At 37.2% G+C, this 15,748-nt stretch overlaps 1 protein-coding gene across 8 annotated transcripts in view; it reads left to right on the top strand.

Moving 5' to 3' along the window:
• PPHLN1 (periphilin 1) overlaps window positions 1–15,748 on the top strand; it is a 119,353-nt gene that overhangs the window by 633 nt on the left and 102,972 nt on the right. For 4 of the 8 annotated variants that reach the window (XM_074375014.1, XM_074375013.1, XM_074375011.1 and 1 more), the window contains exons 1-2: window positions 13–396; window positions 11,583–11,674. In XM_074375014.1, coding sequence (XP_074231115.1) covers window positions 282–396; window positions 11,583–11,674 — 207 coding nt within the window. In that variant the 5' untranslated portion in view covers window positions 13–281. Of the gene's footprint in view, window positions 1–12; window positions 397–11,582; window positions 11,675–15,748 lie in introns of those variants that run through there. The other 4 variants (XM_010970547.3, XM_010970546.3, XM_074375015.1 and 1 more) reach the window with 1 other exon arrangement.

Raw genomic sequence — 15,748 nt, 5'->3', positions numbered from 1 at the left:
TATAATGGGCACACGCTGATTTTTCTTTAAGTTGACTGTGTGCAGGGCCATCATTCCTTCAGAAGAATCAGAAAATAATGCCAGGTAGTTTATACTTAACTTCCACCCACCGGCACACACAGACCAGGCCTCTCACCACTGTCTGGGAGCCTGCGTGCCAGCAGCCTGGAACTCAGAGCCTCTCCCGGACCCTGCACAATCAATCCGGCCTGAAGCCGTTGTCTTCTAGAGAGACGGAAGTGCAGCCCCGCCAGGGCGCAATGGAGTTTTGAGAGGTTGGAATGCCTCCGCGTCCACCAGAGGACCGTTGGGACTCATTCTGTTGGCAGACGGGTGGCCAGCCAAAACTACCGTGCTTCACATTCACATCCCTGTTATCCTTGGTTACCGCCCGATGTAAGCCCCTTTGGTCTCTGCGCTACACCCTTACCCCTGTGGTGCTGTGTGCTTCCCTCTCCCTCGATTTAGGCTTTCACTGCTTCTCCCTCCTTTTCTTCAGCATTTCACCCTTCAACACAACCACCGTGTCCTCTGAAACCTTTCTTCTCCGCTTAATAAACTCTTACATATTCAGCCTCTTTATGGAAATTTTCTTTCATCTCCTCACCCCAGCTGACACTTGTTTTTTTTCCCTTCAGCCCTTTCAGTTGAGTCTTTTCTCCGGCATCTGCGTTTAAGGTTGAGTGACGGCTCTAGCTGTATTGGACTGATTTCAGTTTCTCAATACTTTTCTCTTCCCTCAGAGTCTTTGCAAAAGTTCTTTTTTCTTTCTGCGGCCTTTGGTTTCCTGGACTCCTACCCTACTTTTTTAATGGATAATTCCTACACCCGCTGAAGAGCTCTCAGTTGAGTCCCTTTCTCTGAAGGGTGTTCCCTGACTTCCCATGGACAGAATTAGGAATCCTTGCCATGTGCTAAGTGCCCTCTACTGCCCTCATAGTAGCATTTATCAGATGTGTCCTGACTGCTTCTCTCTGTCTTTGCTACCAAGCTAGGCTGTTGATGGGGGAGAGAGTGACTGTATTTGTCTCGTTTACTTTTGTAACTCCAGGACCTAACAGGCAGTCAAGTATTTCTTGAGTCATTGCAGTTGCTGCAGGTACAGTCTCAGAAATTAGGCAGTAGATGTGTCATCTCCTGACTTTAAACTGTAAAAATCTTGCAAAGGGTGTCAGCTGCTACTCAGCTACAGTTGATTGTGGCTGCGTGACAGTATGATCCCAGTGTTGCCAGAGCATCCAGTTTTTTTCAGGGAAAGTTAGAAATACAGTTTCTTAAAGTGCTACCTCCCAGTTTTTAAGTGTGGTCAATGGAATAAAGTTTTACTAAAAAGAAGACACCTGGGCCAAACATGAGTCGCATGTGGTTTCTGAGTCACTAGTTTGGGATCTGTTATAGGTGTTGTTGGGTTCAGAATTGGGCTTTGTGGAGAATGATAGATTTTGAACTGGGCCTCGATGGATAGTTGGAAGTTGAGTGAAAGAATGGAAAGAGGTCTTGGTTTGGGAAATAAGTCAGACAGCTCCAAGATAGTGTTTGTTACTTTGACACAGGAAGCTGGCAGTGTTACGGAAACGACAGGCCAGCCAAGAAACAAGCACCACTTGGAGGGTTGAAGTACTCAGATGTATTACGCTGGCGGGCTCAGAGGGGCTTCTGCTCTGAAGCTCTGAGCACCCCCAAGACATGCGCTTGAGGTTTTATAGGGTAAAGTACAAGCTTGGGGTATTCGGCCAATAGGCATGGAACAGCTTTAGCAGCATCATTATCACAAAAGTGGAGGCGGGGAGGCAGCAAACCAACATTCCAAAGCCAGATATGTATCTTTGAAAATCCAGCTGGCTAGCAAAAAAAACATGAACAGCAAACCAACACTAATTAACTTAGATTTACAAGTTAGTCCAGCAGAACTCAGATCAGTATTCTGATACTTAGATTTGTGAGTCCAGCCCAGCTTCTCCTTCACATTCCTAGACTTGTGAGTTATCTTGTTAGACCAGCCCGGCTTTTCCTTCACAGCAGGAATGATCCCTTTGGAGAGAACAGGAGGTTAGAAGAGATGGTAGAACAGGGCATATGAAGATCAGAGAAATTTGGATTTGTTACAGTTAATTAATAAGAAACTATTTGGATTCTTGATCGGGGAAACCAGATATGAATGAGATTTTAGCAAAGCTAATTGAATATCCTTTTCTAAGAGTGAAATGGAGGGCAAAAGACTGGAAGGAGGCTGACCAAACAAGACTCTAACCTCCATGCAGATGTAAAATGAGACTTAGATTTGAAAATTTTATACACAGGCAAACATCCGGTATTTTTGCCTATTTGTGAACTTTCCATTACTTGATCACTTATGATGAACAATCAAGAATCTATTACTATTTAATACAGTACAGAGGGGCTTATAAAAGAGGTTTCTTTAAAGCGGTGAAAAGTAAGTTGTGAAACTAGTAGAGAATGCAGTACCTTAACAGTACTGTTTTATTGTTTATTATGAAGCAATCAGTGATCTCCTTTCCTCTAGCTTTTTTCACCTTTAATCTACTTTGTATACTTCCAGGTTAATCTTCTGGAATGACTTTTTTCTCTCACCTTATTTCTAGGTTTAAAAGCCTACAAGGAGCTTCTCCTCTAGTGTTTTGCATTGTTGTGTCACTTAATGCCCTTGAATTTGTTCTCTCTGTCCTTGCCTTTTTGCTCTGTGAAGCAGTGTGATATGATGCAAAGGGCTTAAGCTTTAAAGTCATGCAGGCCTGAGGCTCATTCTAGGCTTCACAGGGCTCTGGGATGTGAGCTTTTCAGAGTCTCGATGTTTTATCTGGAATGGGATGATTAGTAACTACTTCAGGGGAGGAAATGAAAGCTTGAATGAAATGAATACCTATGCAGGCTTATTTCCCATTCCTTTGCAATGCAAATCTTCTGCTCTTTCTCTGCACGTTTTGTCTTGCCCAATTCCTTTCAGTTTTCTTAGATTCTCCCATTTACTATTGTTCATTCACATTTAAGCCATCTCTCAAGATTCTGGTTAAATGTCCTTGGCTTTCGTAACTACCATTTCCTGTATTAATCTTTCCTTGAGCACTGAACAGTGATTAATTCCTGTGGATTCTTTGCTTTATTTTGACCATTTCAATTGGTATCAATGTTAATTCTTTTTTCACAGACTTTAATTATATTCTAAAATTCAATTTGTTTTAGATGTCTGGAATTTTAAACATTTTCAAGGAGGAATTATGTATTGTGTAATTTTTAGGTTCAAGTCAATCCTTAAAAACTTCTTGTATACATTTACCTTGCTTTAACATAAATGGATCTTATCCTAAGATGAGAAAGTTTAAGACTTAGAAAAGTGTCCCAGGCAATTTTTGTAGGGGTTTCAGAGGACAGGGCCTAGACATTAGTATTTTTTTTTAAATTGAAGTATAGTCAGTTTACAATGTTGTATCAATTTCTGGCGTACAGCATAATGTTTCAGCCATATAGGAACATGCAATTATTTATTTTCGTACTCTTTTTCACCATAAGTTACTACAAGGTATTGAATATAGTTCCCTGTGCTATACAATATAATCTTGTTGTTTACTGAATTTTGTGAGAATCCTCCTGTATTTTGAAGTGAGAGACATTCTGCCAGAGTTCAGTAGGTGTTTTGTGCGATTCAGTGGGTTTGTAGATGTGATTCTTGGTGTACTTGTTGGAGATGGTGAGCTGTGAGTTTCTACTCTGCCATCTTGACTCAACCAGTAATTTTTAAAAGCTCTTTAGATGAGTTTAATGCGTAGACAGGATTGAGAATCACCCCTTGACGTGCTAGACCTAAAGGATTCTCATTGGTACCTTTTGCTCAAAAATGAAGTGGCATTAGTATCGTGAGATGTGTGACAGGAGCCATAATCTAATAGTGCTCATTGAAAGCTTCCTGAATAACTAAACTAATACTTACATTCCCCAGAATGGCTCATATAGTGGTTATATGAATAATATGTTTATTTGGCCAATATTTAATAAGTACCTTTACTCTGCTAAGCAACAGAAATAAAAGAGGTACACAGTCATTGCCTGTTCATTTTGGGAGGGAGGAGAAGAAGGAAAGTAAATTCAATGTGATATTATATAGTACTATTATAGCAGGGTGCTTTAAGAGGTTCAAAGAAGGAACACTTTATTCTTTGTGGAGAATATAGAAAAAGCTTACATTTGAGCTGAATCCTGAAGGAAGAGTACGGGGTGAAGGCAGATAAGTAGAAGAAAGATATTCTAGGCAGGAGAAAAGCTTGCCAAGATATGGTGGGGAGAAATAGTGGCACACCTGCAGAACAAGTAGTTTGATCTGTCTAGAGGTTCTGGAGAGGGTCGGGGGATTGAAGGAGGTGAAGCTGGCAAGGTAGAAGCAAGGTCACAAATGAGCTTTTTTTCAAGTTTAGGCTTGAGACGTCATTCTTTAGGATATGGGGAACCACTGAGAGATTTTTAAATCAGGTGTCTTATCAGAATGAATACTGTAGCTACAGTTTGCAGGGTGGAAGGGATGACATCAGAAGCAGGGAGACCAGTGTTCTACTGTTGGGGAGTCCAAAGGCTCGACTAAGAGCTTATGAACAATTGACTTACCATATATGATCCAGTAATCCCACTGCTGGGCATATATCCAGAGGGAACCTTAATTCAAAAAGGTACATGCACCTCAGTGTTCCTAGCAGCAGTATTTACAATAGCCAAGACATGGAGGCAACTAAATGTCCACCGACAGATGACTGGATAAAGAAGCTGTGGTGTATTTATACAGTGGAACACTACTCACCCATAAAACAGAATAAAATAATGCCATTTGCAGCAACATGGATGGACCTGGAGATTGGCATTCTAAGTGAAGTAAGCCAGAAAGAGAAAGAAAAGTACCATATGATATCACTTATATGTGGCATCTTAAAAAAAAACAAAAACAAAAACAGACTCACAGACATAGAAGACAAACTTATGATTACCAAGGTAGGAAGAGGGTGGGAAGGGATAAATTGGGGGTTTGAGATTTACAGATACTAATTAATATATATAAAATAGATAAACAACTATTTGTTTATACTATATTCAATATCTCATAGTAACTTATGGCGAAAAAGAATATAAATATGAATATATGTATGTTCATGTATGACTGAAGCATTGTGCTGTACACCAGAAATTGATGCAACATTGTAAACTGACTGTACTTCAATAAAAAAGTAGATGTACAAAAAACCCATGAACAAAGACATTGGTAGCAGGGATAGGGAAGTGTAGATACATGTGCTTTATGTATTGAGGTGATAGAAATAACTTATTTAGATATGTAAAGTTTAGGTCTTGTGTGACTCAGGTTTCTGATGTGGGCCTTTGGGTACCTGATGGTGTCATTGACCAAAATGGGGAAGACAGGAGATCAGGCAGGTTTCTGAGAGGTCTATAGAACTGTTTTGGCATATTGAGTTGGAGGTGCTATGAGAGATCCTCTTGAAAGGAGTCAAGATGGAATCATTTATCTAGAAGGAGCATATTACCAGCATTAATAGATTTACTCCATAAGCACATACATCGTGCACATTGTTCTAGGTGCTTAATATTAATCAATGAGTGGAGACCTGCTTTCCTACAGTTTGTTGTCCTAGTAGCAACGGACCAATAATATGCATCGATGTTATGCAGTATCTTAGATGATTAGTGCTATGGAAAAAAATAGCATCTAGACATGAATATACCACAATAGTGTATTAAACATACTCTGTTGACTATGACATAGGATAATGAGATCTTTATAATCTAGAACCAGTTATTAGTAAGCCTCTAAATGAAGCTTGCATTCTCCACACTGAATTCTAATTCTTTTCTTTGTCTAATTGTCATGTAGAGAGGCCTTGTAGTTTTCAGTTGTATTCTTCAATTTTCATATGCTATTGGATCAGAGAACTTTCCTGGAGTATTTCTGATACTCCGCTAATGGGAGATTAGTGAAGTGATGACAGGATAAGTAACATGATCACTTCACTGGGAGTCAGAGCACCTTTATTTAAATTTAGCTGATAGGCTTCTAGTTGCAGGATGGGTCAACATCCTACATCTGGGTAATGTCATAAACGTGTGGCTAATCAGAAGGTTGCTCTACTCACCAGTTACTTTAAAATCCTTTGAAAATTACCAAAAAAAAAAAAATCATTTGAATTCAAGATTATTAGCATATTCTTCCCTTGTTACCCTACTGCACACTTGTCATCTCCTCTACTACCTTTTCTCTTTTCTGATTTTTATGGAAGATCCAGCTTAAAGCCCATCTTCTTTACAGCCTGATTTCTGTCTTTTGTACGTAATCATCAAACTGTGTCTTCTGTTTTGCTAACAGTACAATATTGCATATGGAATCTTCTGTTTATATTCCTGCCTTCCCCAATTATATAGATTTCTTAAGTGTAAAAGAAGTTTAATAATTTGGCATGGACCTCACCAGTGCTGTTTAATTTGGGGGGGGGGGTGTTTTCTATAGTGGGTGCTAATTATTTGCTACACCAAGCTTTGTTTAATTTCACCATTATATTGTGTTCTGCTATTTTTATATTCTTATTCTGAAAATACATAGTAATTTAGATAATAATAAAGCATTATATTCTGATATTGCTGTTTTGTAAAAGCAGTATAAGTATGGTAAGAGTACATTTAAAAACTAAATACCTGCAGATTCTGTTAAGATATTAGTATTTTAGTATACTCACCAGTAAGAGATAACTTAAAAAATGAAATAATTGATTAAAGATTATTTTATAGCCTAGTGTTTGTGTTTAATTGTTGTAAAATAGATACTTCAGCAATTTTATTATTTTTAAAGGGAAGTAATTTCCTTTTCTAAAATTATTCCTAAGTGTACAGTAATTAAAATTTTAAATTAAGATTTTTTAAAAACACTGTTAACTTTTTAAGGTAAAGAGAATTTGTTTACTCTATTTACTAAACATTTTTACTTGAAATTGTGATTTCCATAGCTCCTGGTAAGGTGAATACTTCATTGGGGCATCACCAGGTATATGCAGAATTGTCGTATGATTGACTGTAGGAATTGAAGTTGTGGTAACAGTAGTGTAATGTGTCGCTGGTTCATGGATACTGTTTGTCTCTAGCAGAAATTAAGTTCAAAATACAAATTGATGCCCTACAGAACTGATTGTTACATTCAACAAATTCAGTTAGGAGTTTGATGCCAGAAAAATTTACATTTAAAAAACATTTTTAAAAATTGTGGTAAAATATACATAAAATTTACCACTTTAACTGTTAAGTGTACAGTTCAGTGGTATGAAGTACATTCACACTGCTGTGCAACCATCACTACCATCCAATGCTTTTCATTTTCCCAAACTGAAACAACATACATATTAAAAAATAACTTTCCATCAGATAAATTTGATTTTTTCTACATTTCTGGATTTTAACTCTTTGATTAATTTGTTCAGATTTAACTCTTCCACAAGTGAATTTAATTGGCCTCTTGTCTCTTGATGATCTATATTCTAGACAATGCAATTCTGAATTTCTATATGATTATATTTCTGTTTTTTTGCCTTGTTCTAGCTATTTTGTTTCCAGTTGCTGGGTTTACATCACTTATATACTTTTACTTTCTTGGCTGCTTTTTTTTTAGCTTCTATAAGTTGCAGATTGATTAATTAAAGTAGAAATACTGTGAGGTAATCACAATAAAATTTTGGTTATTTGTCTTCCAAACTGCCAGGCAGAAAAAGACAACTAGATCAGGAGTGACCTATAAGTTTAAGACTATCAATACAGTCTTATTTCTGCATTCAACTAGTGAGGCATTTCCCAAAGTCTCTGTATGGCAGTTAGGTGAGTCTAATCTTTCTAGGTGAGCCACTCCTCTGTTTTTTGAATTTCATGTAAAGTGGTAGGTGGAGCTACAGGCTTGAGTAGATTTAGATTCACTTTTTTAAAAGGTAGGAATATTTCAAAAATTTGCAGTTTCCGTCATGAATTGCACATGCTACCCCCCCCCCCCCATTTTACTTAAGCCTGCTCAATGCACTTCATATACTTTAAGGGAAAGTCATTTAAAGTTCTCCATCAAACATAATACCTAATACGTTTAGTGTTCTTTGATGAGTTGATGATTATTGTCTTGATACTGGAATTACTTCTGAACATGGGACCACTTATTGCCAATATAAAACTATAGGGATTGCCAGACTAAGGATGCCAGATTTTCTTTCAATATGTGAGATATTTTAAAGCTAGTGGTCTTGATATTCTAGGTAATAATGACCTTAAATGTCTAGTGCAGTCCTTTCAGAGAAAGGATAAGAGAGATGCCCCGTCCAGTTCTCAACTGGCAAAATTACGTCTAGAAGTCTCTTGACATAATTTTGTTCTTATGAAGCTTGAGTAGACTCTGGTCGTCAAAATATTGTCTTCTATTTTCAAAAGTGTGTTTGCAGGAAGTTTTGGTTATTAAGGTGTGTGATTTTTTTATTTCGAGAGTTTTATTTATATACATAATGCAGGTTTAATTACTTTTCTCCATTGGTAAATAGAGACACAAATCCTTAGGTCTGTATCTGCCCTTCCCCTCCCCAAAGGAGATTGTTGAAAACTTTAAATTTGATTCCTGACAGGACTCAAGTAAGTAGTATAGTAATTATTATCACTTTTTTTTTTTTGTGGGAAGCCAGTAAATTTCAATATCGTAGTGTTATATCCAATTAAGAAGCTATATAGTATTTCTTTAAAACTCTTGTAGTTTATTTTTCTTTCTCATTAACTACTACATCTTATTTTTACTTATGTTCTCCTTTAGTTCATTAATTTATATTCATAATTTTGCCATCATTTGCTATGTTACACTTACTGAATGATTTTCAGGATCTTTAAAAACAGTTACTTATCTTTATACTAGATACAAGAATGTATAAAACATGTTGTGAAAATATTTACCCTCCTGTACTCCAGCCACCCCATTTTCCCCGGAGGCAAGCTTGGTTATACTCTCAGAAGTAGTCTGTGCTTAATGTATATATATATATTCATACCCTGCCTTTTTATTTTCCAAATGTGTCAGCATGCTCTACATATTAACCTGCCCTTTACTCTTTTTTTTTTTTTTTTACTTAGTGGTGTACCTTGGCAGTCTTTCTGTATTGTTATATAGGCATAACTTTTCTTTGAAATGGTTTGCAAGTATTCCTTTACGTGAATGTGCAACACTATCTCTTCCGTATCCTCCAGAGGGACATTTTAGGTTGCTTTCTATCTTTGCTGTGCACCTGTGTAAGTATACGTAGAAGTAGCACTGCCAGATCAAAGCGTGTGTGCATTTAACATTTTTAAGAGATACTGTTAGTTTGTTCCCAGTCTATTCCAAATGATACTTCCTTCATTAATGTATGAGAATGTTGCTTTTCTTACTCTTGTCAAAACATTTTGAATTTTGCAGAGCTTTGGGTGAAAATTAGTACTCCATTATAGTTTTAGTTTTCATTTTCTTTATTTTGAAAACGGTTGAACATCTTTTCAAAAGATTGAACCATTGTATTTACTTTTTTGTGAACTGTCTTCATATCATTCGTCCATTTTTATTTTGGATTGTTGATTTTTTTCCTGTGATTTGATTTCAGTTTGTTGCTGTTACTATTTCTCTGTCCTGTATCTTAAGTAAGATAAAATCTAACGCTGTCTTTATAGTAAAACCTTTTTACTGAAGCCTGGATTCAATAAAGGTGGGTGAGGAGAAGTAATGTTGACAATTTTTTTTTTCCTTTTAAGCGTCCATCAAAGGACTGGTTACTTTGAAATAACATTGCTAATGATGTCTGATTGTAGAGTTAGAATTCAGGTTGCTTTATGCCTTATGTTAAAAGTAAATTTGTAACTTAAATTAAGATTTCCCTAGGGGTCTTTGGTTAGTTTGTTTATTTGATTTGGTTTGTTTGTATTAGAAAATGTTACAGGCTTTTTTTTTTTTTTCTTCAGAGAAAATTAAGGTTGATTGTACTATGATAGTGTTAAAAATATTGCTCTCATCTTCCAGCCTTTATTTTTCCCTTGGCCTAAACTAACCTAAACTACTACAATTCTGTACTGCCAAAATGGGCTGTCCATTACTTTTTCTTCCTGCTGAGTATTACATCAGAAAGAATCACTAAAAGTCTCTTGACCTGTGTGTTTGAAATATTTTTCTTCTTCAGAGACGTGTGGACTGTGCATCTGGACTTGTTTTCTTAATTTCAGTGTACTATAAGGCCCTGACTCGGTACCTGTCCCATTTTCACTTTTTGCTCATGATCCTCCTATACCTGGGATAGTTTGTACCTCTAACCTGCTCCATGATTACTTCGTCCTAGGCTGGTTCTGCCCTGTTCACCATTTGTCATCTATTCCAGGGCTTGTCAAGCTACTGCCTGTGGATTGCTTGCCTGTTTTTATAAATAAAATTTTTGGAACATAGCCACACTCATGCATTTATATATATTGCCTATGGCTGCTTTTATATATGTATTTGTGTCTATAAGTAATAGCAGAACTGAGTAGTTGTGGCAGACACCTGTGAGCTGCAAGGCCAAAAATATTTATGTGGTCCTTTACAGAAACGTTTGCCAACCCCTCACCTACTATATCATCATTTCATGTAAATGAGCATTAGGCTGCTTCCTGCACTCTCTTCTCATCTCTCGTTTGCCTTGTCTGCCTGTTCACAGATACTTTTCCATCAGGACTCTGTAACGCACTGCATGAGCCCTCTACCCAGAATGTGTCAGCTCTCCGTCAAAGCAGGAAGCCTCTCTCTGCATCCCAAAAGTCAAAAATGCTGACAGAACTTATATTTTAATGTCAAATTTTATGAAGGTGTCTTTGCATTATAGTAAATTTATAGCATTAAGAACAAAATCAAGAGTGGTTTGTGTCAGGGTTGTTGAGTTGTCTTGTTTTTACAAGATTGTTTTTTAGTACTTTTTTCAAGCTAAAACCACTTCATTGAACATACGGAGAGACACTAAGCTCTAAGGATATAGAGAAGCTGAAACTACTGTTGCAGAAACCATCCATGAGGAGCTTTGCTGTTCAAGCTAAAACCACTTCATTGAACATACGGAGAGACACTAAGCTCTAAGGATATAGAGAAGCTGAAACTACTGTTGCAGAAACCATCCATGAGGAGCTTTGCTGATCAGCCTTTTACATTACTCATTAAAATGAATCTTTTCCAATTTTTACTCTATGAGAATGAAAAATTTGTGGTCTTCTGGATCTTCCCACAACTGATGGGAACAAGGTTTTCGAAACTGTAAACAGCCTTGGAAATAGAAGGAAGATGGCGCTTTCGTTTCTTTTCTTCCTTTTCTTTCTTTCTTTTTTTTTTAGTTTCAGAATTGTTTAGAAGAAGAATTGCCTTAATCATTTTTTTTTAAAGTCACTTACATTTTTTCTCCTTGAAGTATCTCTGGAAAATATTTGTGTTGGAAACTAATCATGTACTTCTTCCTTATCTTCATTATTGTTTCCTAATACAGAAAACCCATAATTCTTTGGTTTCTTTTTTTATTCTTCAGTGGCGTACAGAAGAGATGAAATGTGGTCTGAGGGACGATATGACTATGAAAGACTTCCAAGAGAAAGAGTGCCTCCTCGAAGCCACCCCAGTGTAAGCTGTTTTTATGTGTAGAATAATTCAGAACCTACTGTCTAAGTGAATTTGATATAATACCAAAGCTGGTTGAAATTTAGATAGATCAAGCTTATCTTTTAAAAGTCAAAAGTGGGAAAATAAAAGCTAACGTTTTATTTATGTAGAAAATCTGTGTTTTAGATTTCTTGTTTAAATTTCTAAAAGGAAGGATTTATGTTGAATTTAATTTGTGAAGAAAATTTGAGGTTTGATAAAGCTCAGACCACCAGTTAACAAGTTTTTGAACACCTGCTCCTACTATTTTGCTGCATTCCTAAAAATGTTTGCAAATTGGATGTGCAAAATTCTAAAGTAGGGGCAGCTCAGGGGCAGGTAGGTGGTTTCTGGTCTGCTCATCTACCACTTGTCTCTGTTGCTCTGGGAATTGGGAATTTTGAGCCAGTCCTTTTCTTTTCTCAAGGGACTTACTGTTTTATGTACTATTGTATTCCCAGCACTGTGTTTAGTACCTGGCACATAGTAGGAGCTCAGTGTTTATTGAAATGGATATACGCTCACTCTCCTCACTCTCCTCAGAATCCTCTGTAGAGACCCAAGGGAGGGTTTGGGGAAGGTCAAAAAGCTGTCAGCCTTAAACATTTGCATAGGCCCATTCTGAGCACCAAGAGATTGGGCTCATAGTGATGGTGTGTGGTAGATCTCTTATGGATTCATTATGTGGCATCAAAGGACATAAATATTTGTTTATGTATTATTTGCTTTTTACTTATATAGTAAGTAAATCCTACAATCCACTTAGATGGGTGTTATCTTTATGGTTGTTATTTGGCCTAGGTTACAGCTTAGTTGTGATTAATCTGAAATAACTTAAGGTGGAAAAAATGAAGAAGCCTACCATAGTCAGAATGGGCAGCACAGACTTAATTATTATCAAATGTCATTTTTTTCCAGGTTAATTTATAACCTTTATGTTTCTAATCAAAATCTCAATTAAAATTTTTTTTCAACTTGATAAGATTATTTTATAGTTTACCTAGAAGAACAAACAAGTGATAGACTTGATATAGGACTAATGCAGGGATGGGAAAAGGGATGACTTTTTAAAAAAAGTATTTTTTTAGGGTGCCTCCCAGGCATATATTGCCATTAGGGATTTGAGATACCTAAAAGAATTTTCCCTGGGGTTATGCCATTAACTGAATATATAGTTGGGTTTGTTTTACTTTATTGTTGATTTGGGGGTTTGCCTTTTTTTTCCTTTTCTAATTAGTCTCTCTCTTTTTTTTAACACATTTATGTGGCTCCAAGTGATAAAATAAGGTACATTTATAGAGGGGATGACTTACTTTAAATGATAGTTTATTGTAATTACACATTTAACTAGTGCCTGCTTACTGTTAAGTGAGGAGTTTTATGTATAAACTTCTTAATCTTCAAAACAGTTCTGAGTGTTGAATGGTACAACATTTATAGAACCCAGGAGCGTGATTTAGAAGCCATAAAATGTAGATATTTATATATAGAAATAGACTTTTTAAGACAACAGTGGGAAATATGATACAGTCATGGACAGAGTCACATTGCACAACCTTTGTTACACCATTCTGCACTATGTGTGCGTGCTGTGCTGTGTTACGGGATAGAACACACTGCAGTGAAGTTGGCTTAAAGAGCTGTTAAAACTGGAAGCACAGAGACCTGCCTGGAGGGTATTGCTCAGTAAGGGAGATGGCTTCAATAAGCTGGGGAGGAGTGATTTTTAAGATGGGAATAACCAGTTTATCAGGGTCATAATGACCAATAAGTGGCGCCCTCCAGATCCCTAGTAAGATCATTGTGTGAGAATGGATTTGAGAAAGTTCATATCAAATAGCCTTTTATTTTTCTCTGAAGTGAGAGAGAAGTCGAGGAGGTAGAGGGAGACTTGAGGCCAGCATTGACGTATTGGAGTAGCCATTGTAGGTATCTCCTGACCAGAGATGTTGCTGAGGGACAGTAAGCTTGTGTACCTTAAATTTGATAGGGACACCAATCTGAAGGATTGTGTGCTTTATTATCTAGGTAGCCCAGGTCAGGAGTAGAGAAAGCAAGTTGTATTGATTTAAGATTGCACAAGGAGTGTTAGACCCAGAGAGATAAGGATATTGAAGATTCTGACCCACAGAGTTATTGAGGAGATGTATGATGTGGTACAGGGCTGATTAGGAAAGGGGGAATAAGGCTGTGAGAGGGACAGTGGATTGAAAGAAATGAGGAGTTGAGGGACAGGAAAGGTTCAGTGAGGTTGAAGACCGGGGTGGGGCAGAATGATAAGCAACTGGTATTTTGGAATGTAGAATTTTCCAAGATGGAACGGTTCTGGGTGATTGAAGTTTAGTGTGTGGTGGTGAGAATGAGGGTGGGTGAAGGTTTTAGGCCTTAAGATCAACAAAACTTTGAGGCTAAATTTTGGACCAGTGATCTAGATTAGAGGCTCTCAATCCTCACTGCACGTTAGATTCAGCTAGAGGGCTCTTAAATACTGACCAGTGGGCTCTATCCCAGATTATTGGGTCATAATCTCTATTGGTAGGATCTGGAAATCAGTGTTGTTGAAAAGTTCATCAGGTTGGGGGGAGGGTGTAGCTCAAGTGGGTAGAGTGCATGCTTAATATGCACGGGGTCCTAGGTTCAATCCCCAGTACCTCCTCTAAAAACAAATAAATATACCTAATTACTCCCTCAAAAAAAAAAAACAAACAACAAAAAGAAAGAAAATACATGTATAAGTTTAAAAAAAAAGTTCATCAGGGGATTCTTATATGCAGAATTGAGAAAGGCAGATTGTAGCTGAACACTAAAGCTGCTAATGATGCTAGGAGTTGAGGTGAGATGACAGGAGTTGGAAATTCTCAATAAATGAGGATACTGCAGTAAAACTGAAACAGATCCAAATATTTTCATTTTATGCCATTTGTGTGTGTGTGTGGTGTGAAAGAGAAACAGGCATTTTTCCTTTGTAAAATAATTTCATCAGCAGTAAGCAGGTAGGGAGAGATGTTTTATACCACAAATGCCCTTGAAATCAGACTAGACACACTCAGCTGTGTCTCAGTGCCTAAAGGTAAATCTCACTTCCGTAAGTTCTCTGGCTGCTGGGCTCCTCCTAGATGGAGAGGAGCCCAGATTGCTTTTCTCCTCTTGAGAGCACAGAACATGCCTAGACCTTGTCCAGGTTCATTCCTCTCCTCTTTTAATTCCATTGGATTTGTCTCTCCATTCCTCTGATTAACTTCTCTTACTTTATAAATCCTTCTGTATTCTCACATCTCCCTCCTCAAGACTCAGACACTACATTTTTTTCTGGTGAATTTGGCCTTTCCGTGGTTAATAATTTAGTCTTCCCTTCCCCTCAACATATTTTGCCTCTTTGATGGCTCTTGGAAATTATCCCTTTGCTTTTTATGTTACGCCTCCATTTTAGTTAAATAAAACGATAGGTTCTTAACCTTTTTTTTTTTTTTTTTTTTTGTGCCATGGATCCGTTCAGCAGTCTGGTGAAGCCTATGAATCTTTTCTCAGGATAGCATTTTTAGAACTATAAAATAAAAATACATGGAATTAAAGGAGAGCACTTATATTTGAATATAATTATCAAGCTATTAGAAACCCGATTTGTGATACAGGAATGTATACTTCCTTTAGTGGCCATTAGGTGTCAAGAGCTAGTGGTGGGAGTTTCTCTGTTCACATCTAATTTCATGGACCGACTGAATCCCTGGGTTACAGTGTTGAAGTGATGCTGGGACTAGAAATGTAAGTCACTGAAGTTGTCATTCTGACTTTGGATCTAATTAAAAACGAAAAGTTTAAAAATACTTGCTTACAAAGCATAGATCATCCTATTGTTATTTGAAAAGCTACATCTGTGTATCATACTAACGTGTACAAGAATGTTCACAGGCAGCATTATTCCTAAGTGCTCCAAGCGGGCAACAATCCAAATGTCCAGCAGTACAGTAGATAAATTAATTTCCAGTTATACAGCAATGAGGGAGAATGGACTGCTGCCAAATGCAGCAACATATGTGAATCTCACAAACAATACTG

Source organism: Camelus bactrianus, chromosome 12 (assembly GCF_048773025.1).
Source record: "Camelus bactrianus isolate YW-2024 breed Bactrian camel chromosome 12, ASM4877302v1, whole genome shotgun sequence".
In the NCBI taxonomy this organism is placed as follows: Eukaryota; Metazoa; Chordata; class Mammalia; order Artiodactyla; family Camelidae; genus Camelus; species Camelus bactrianus.
Note: the sequence above shows the minus strand (reverse complement) of the source record. Positions and strands in the feature narration are given on the sequence as shown.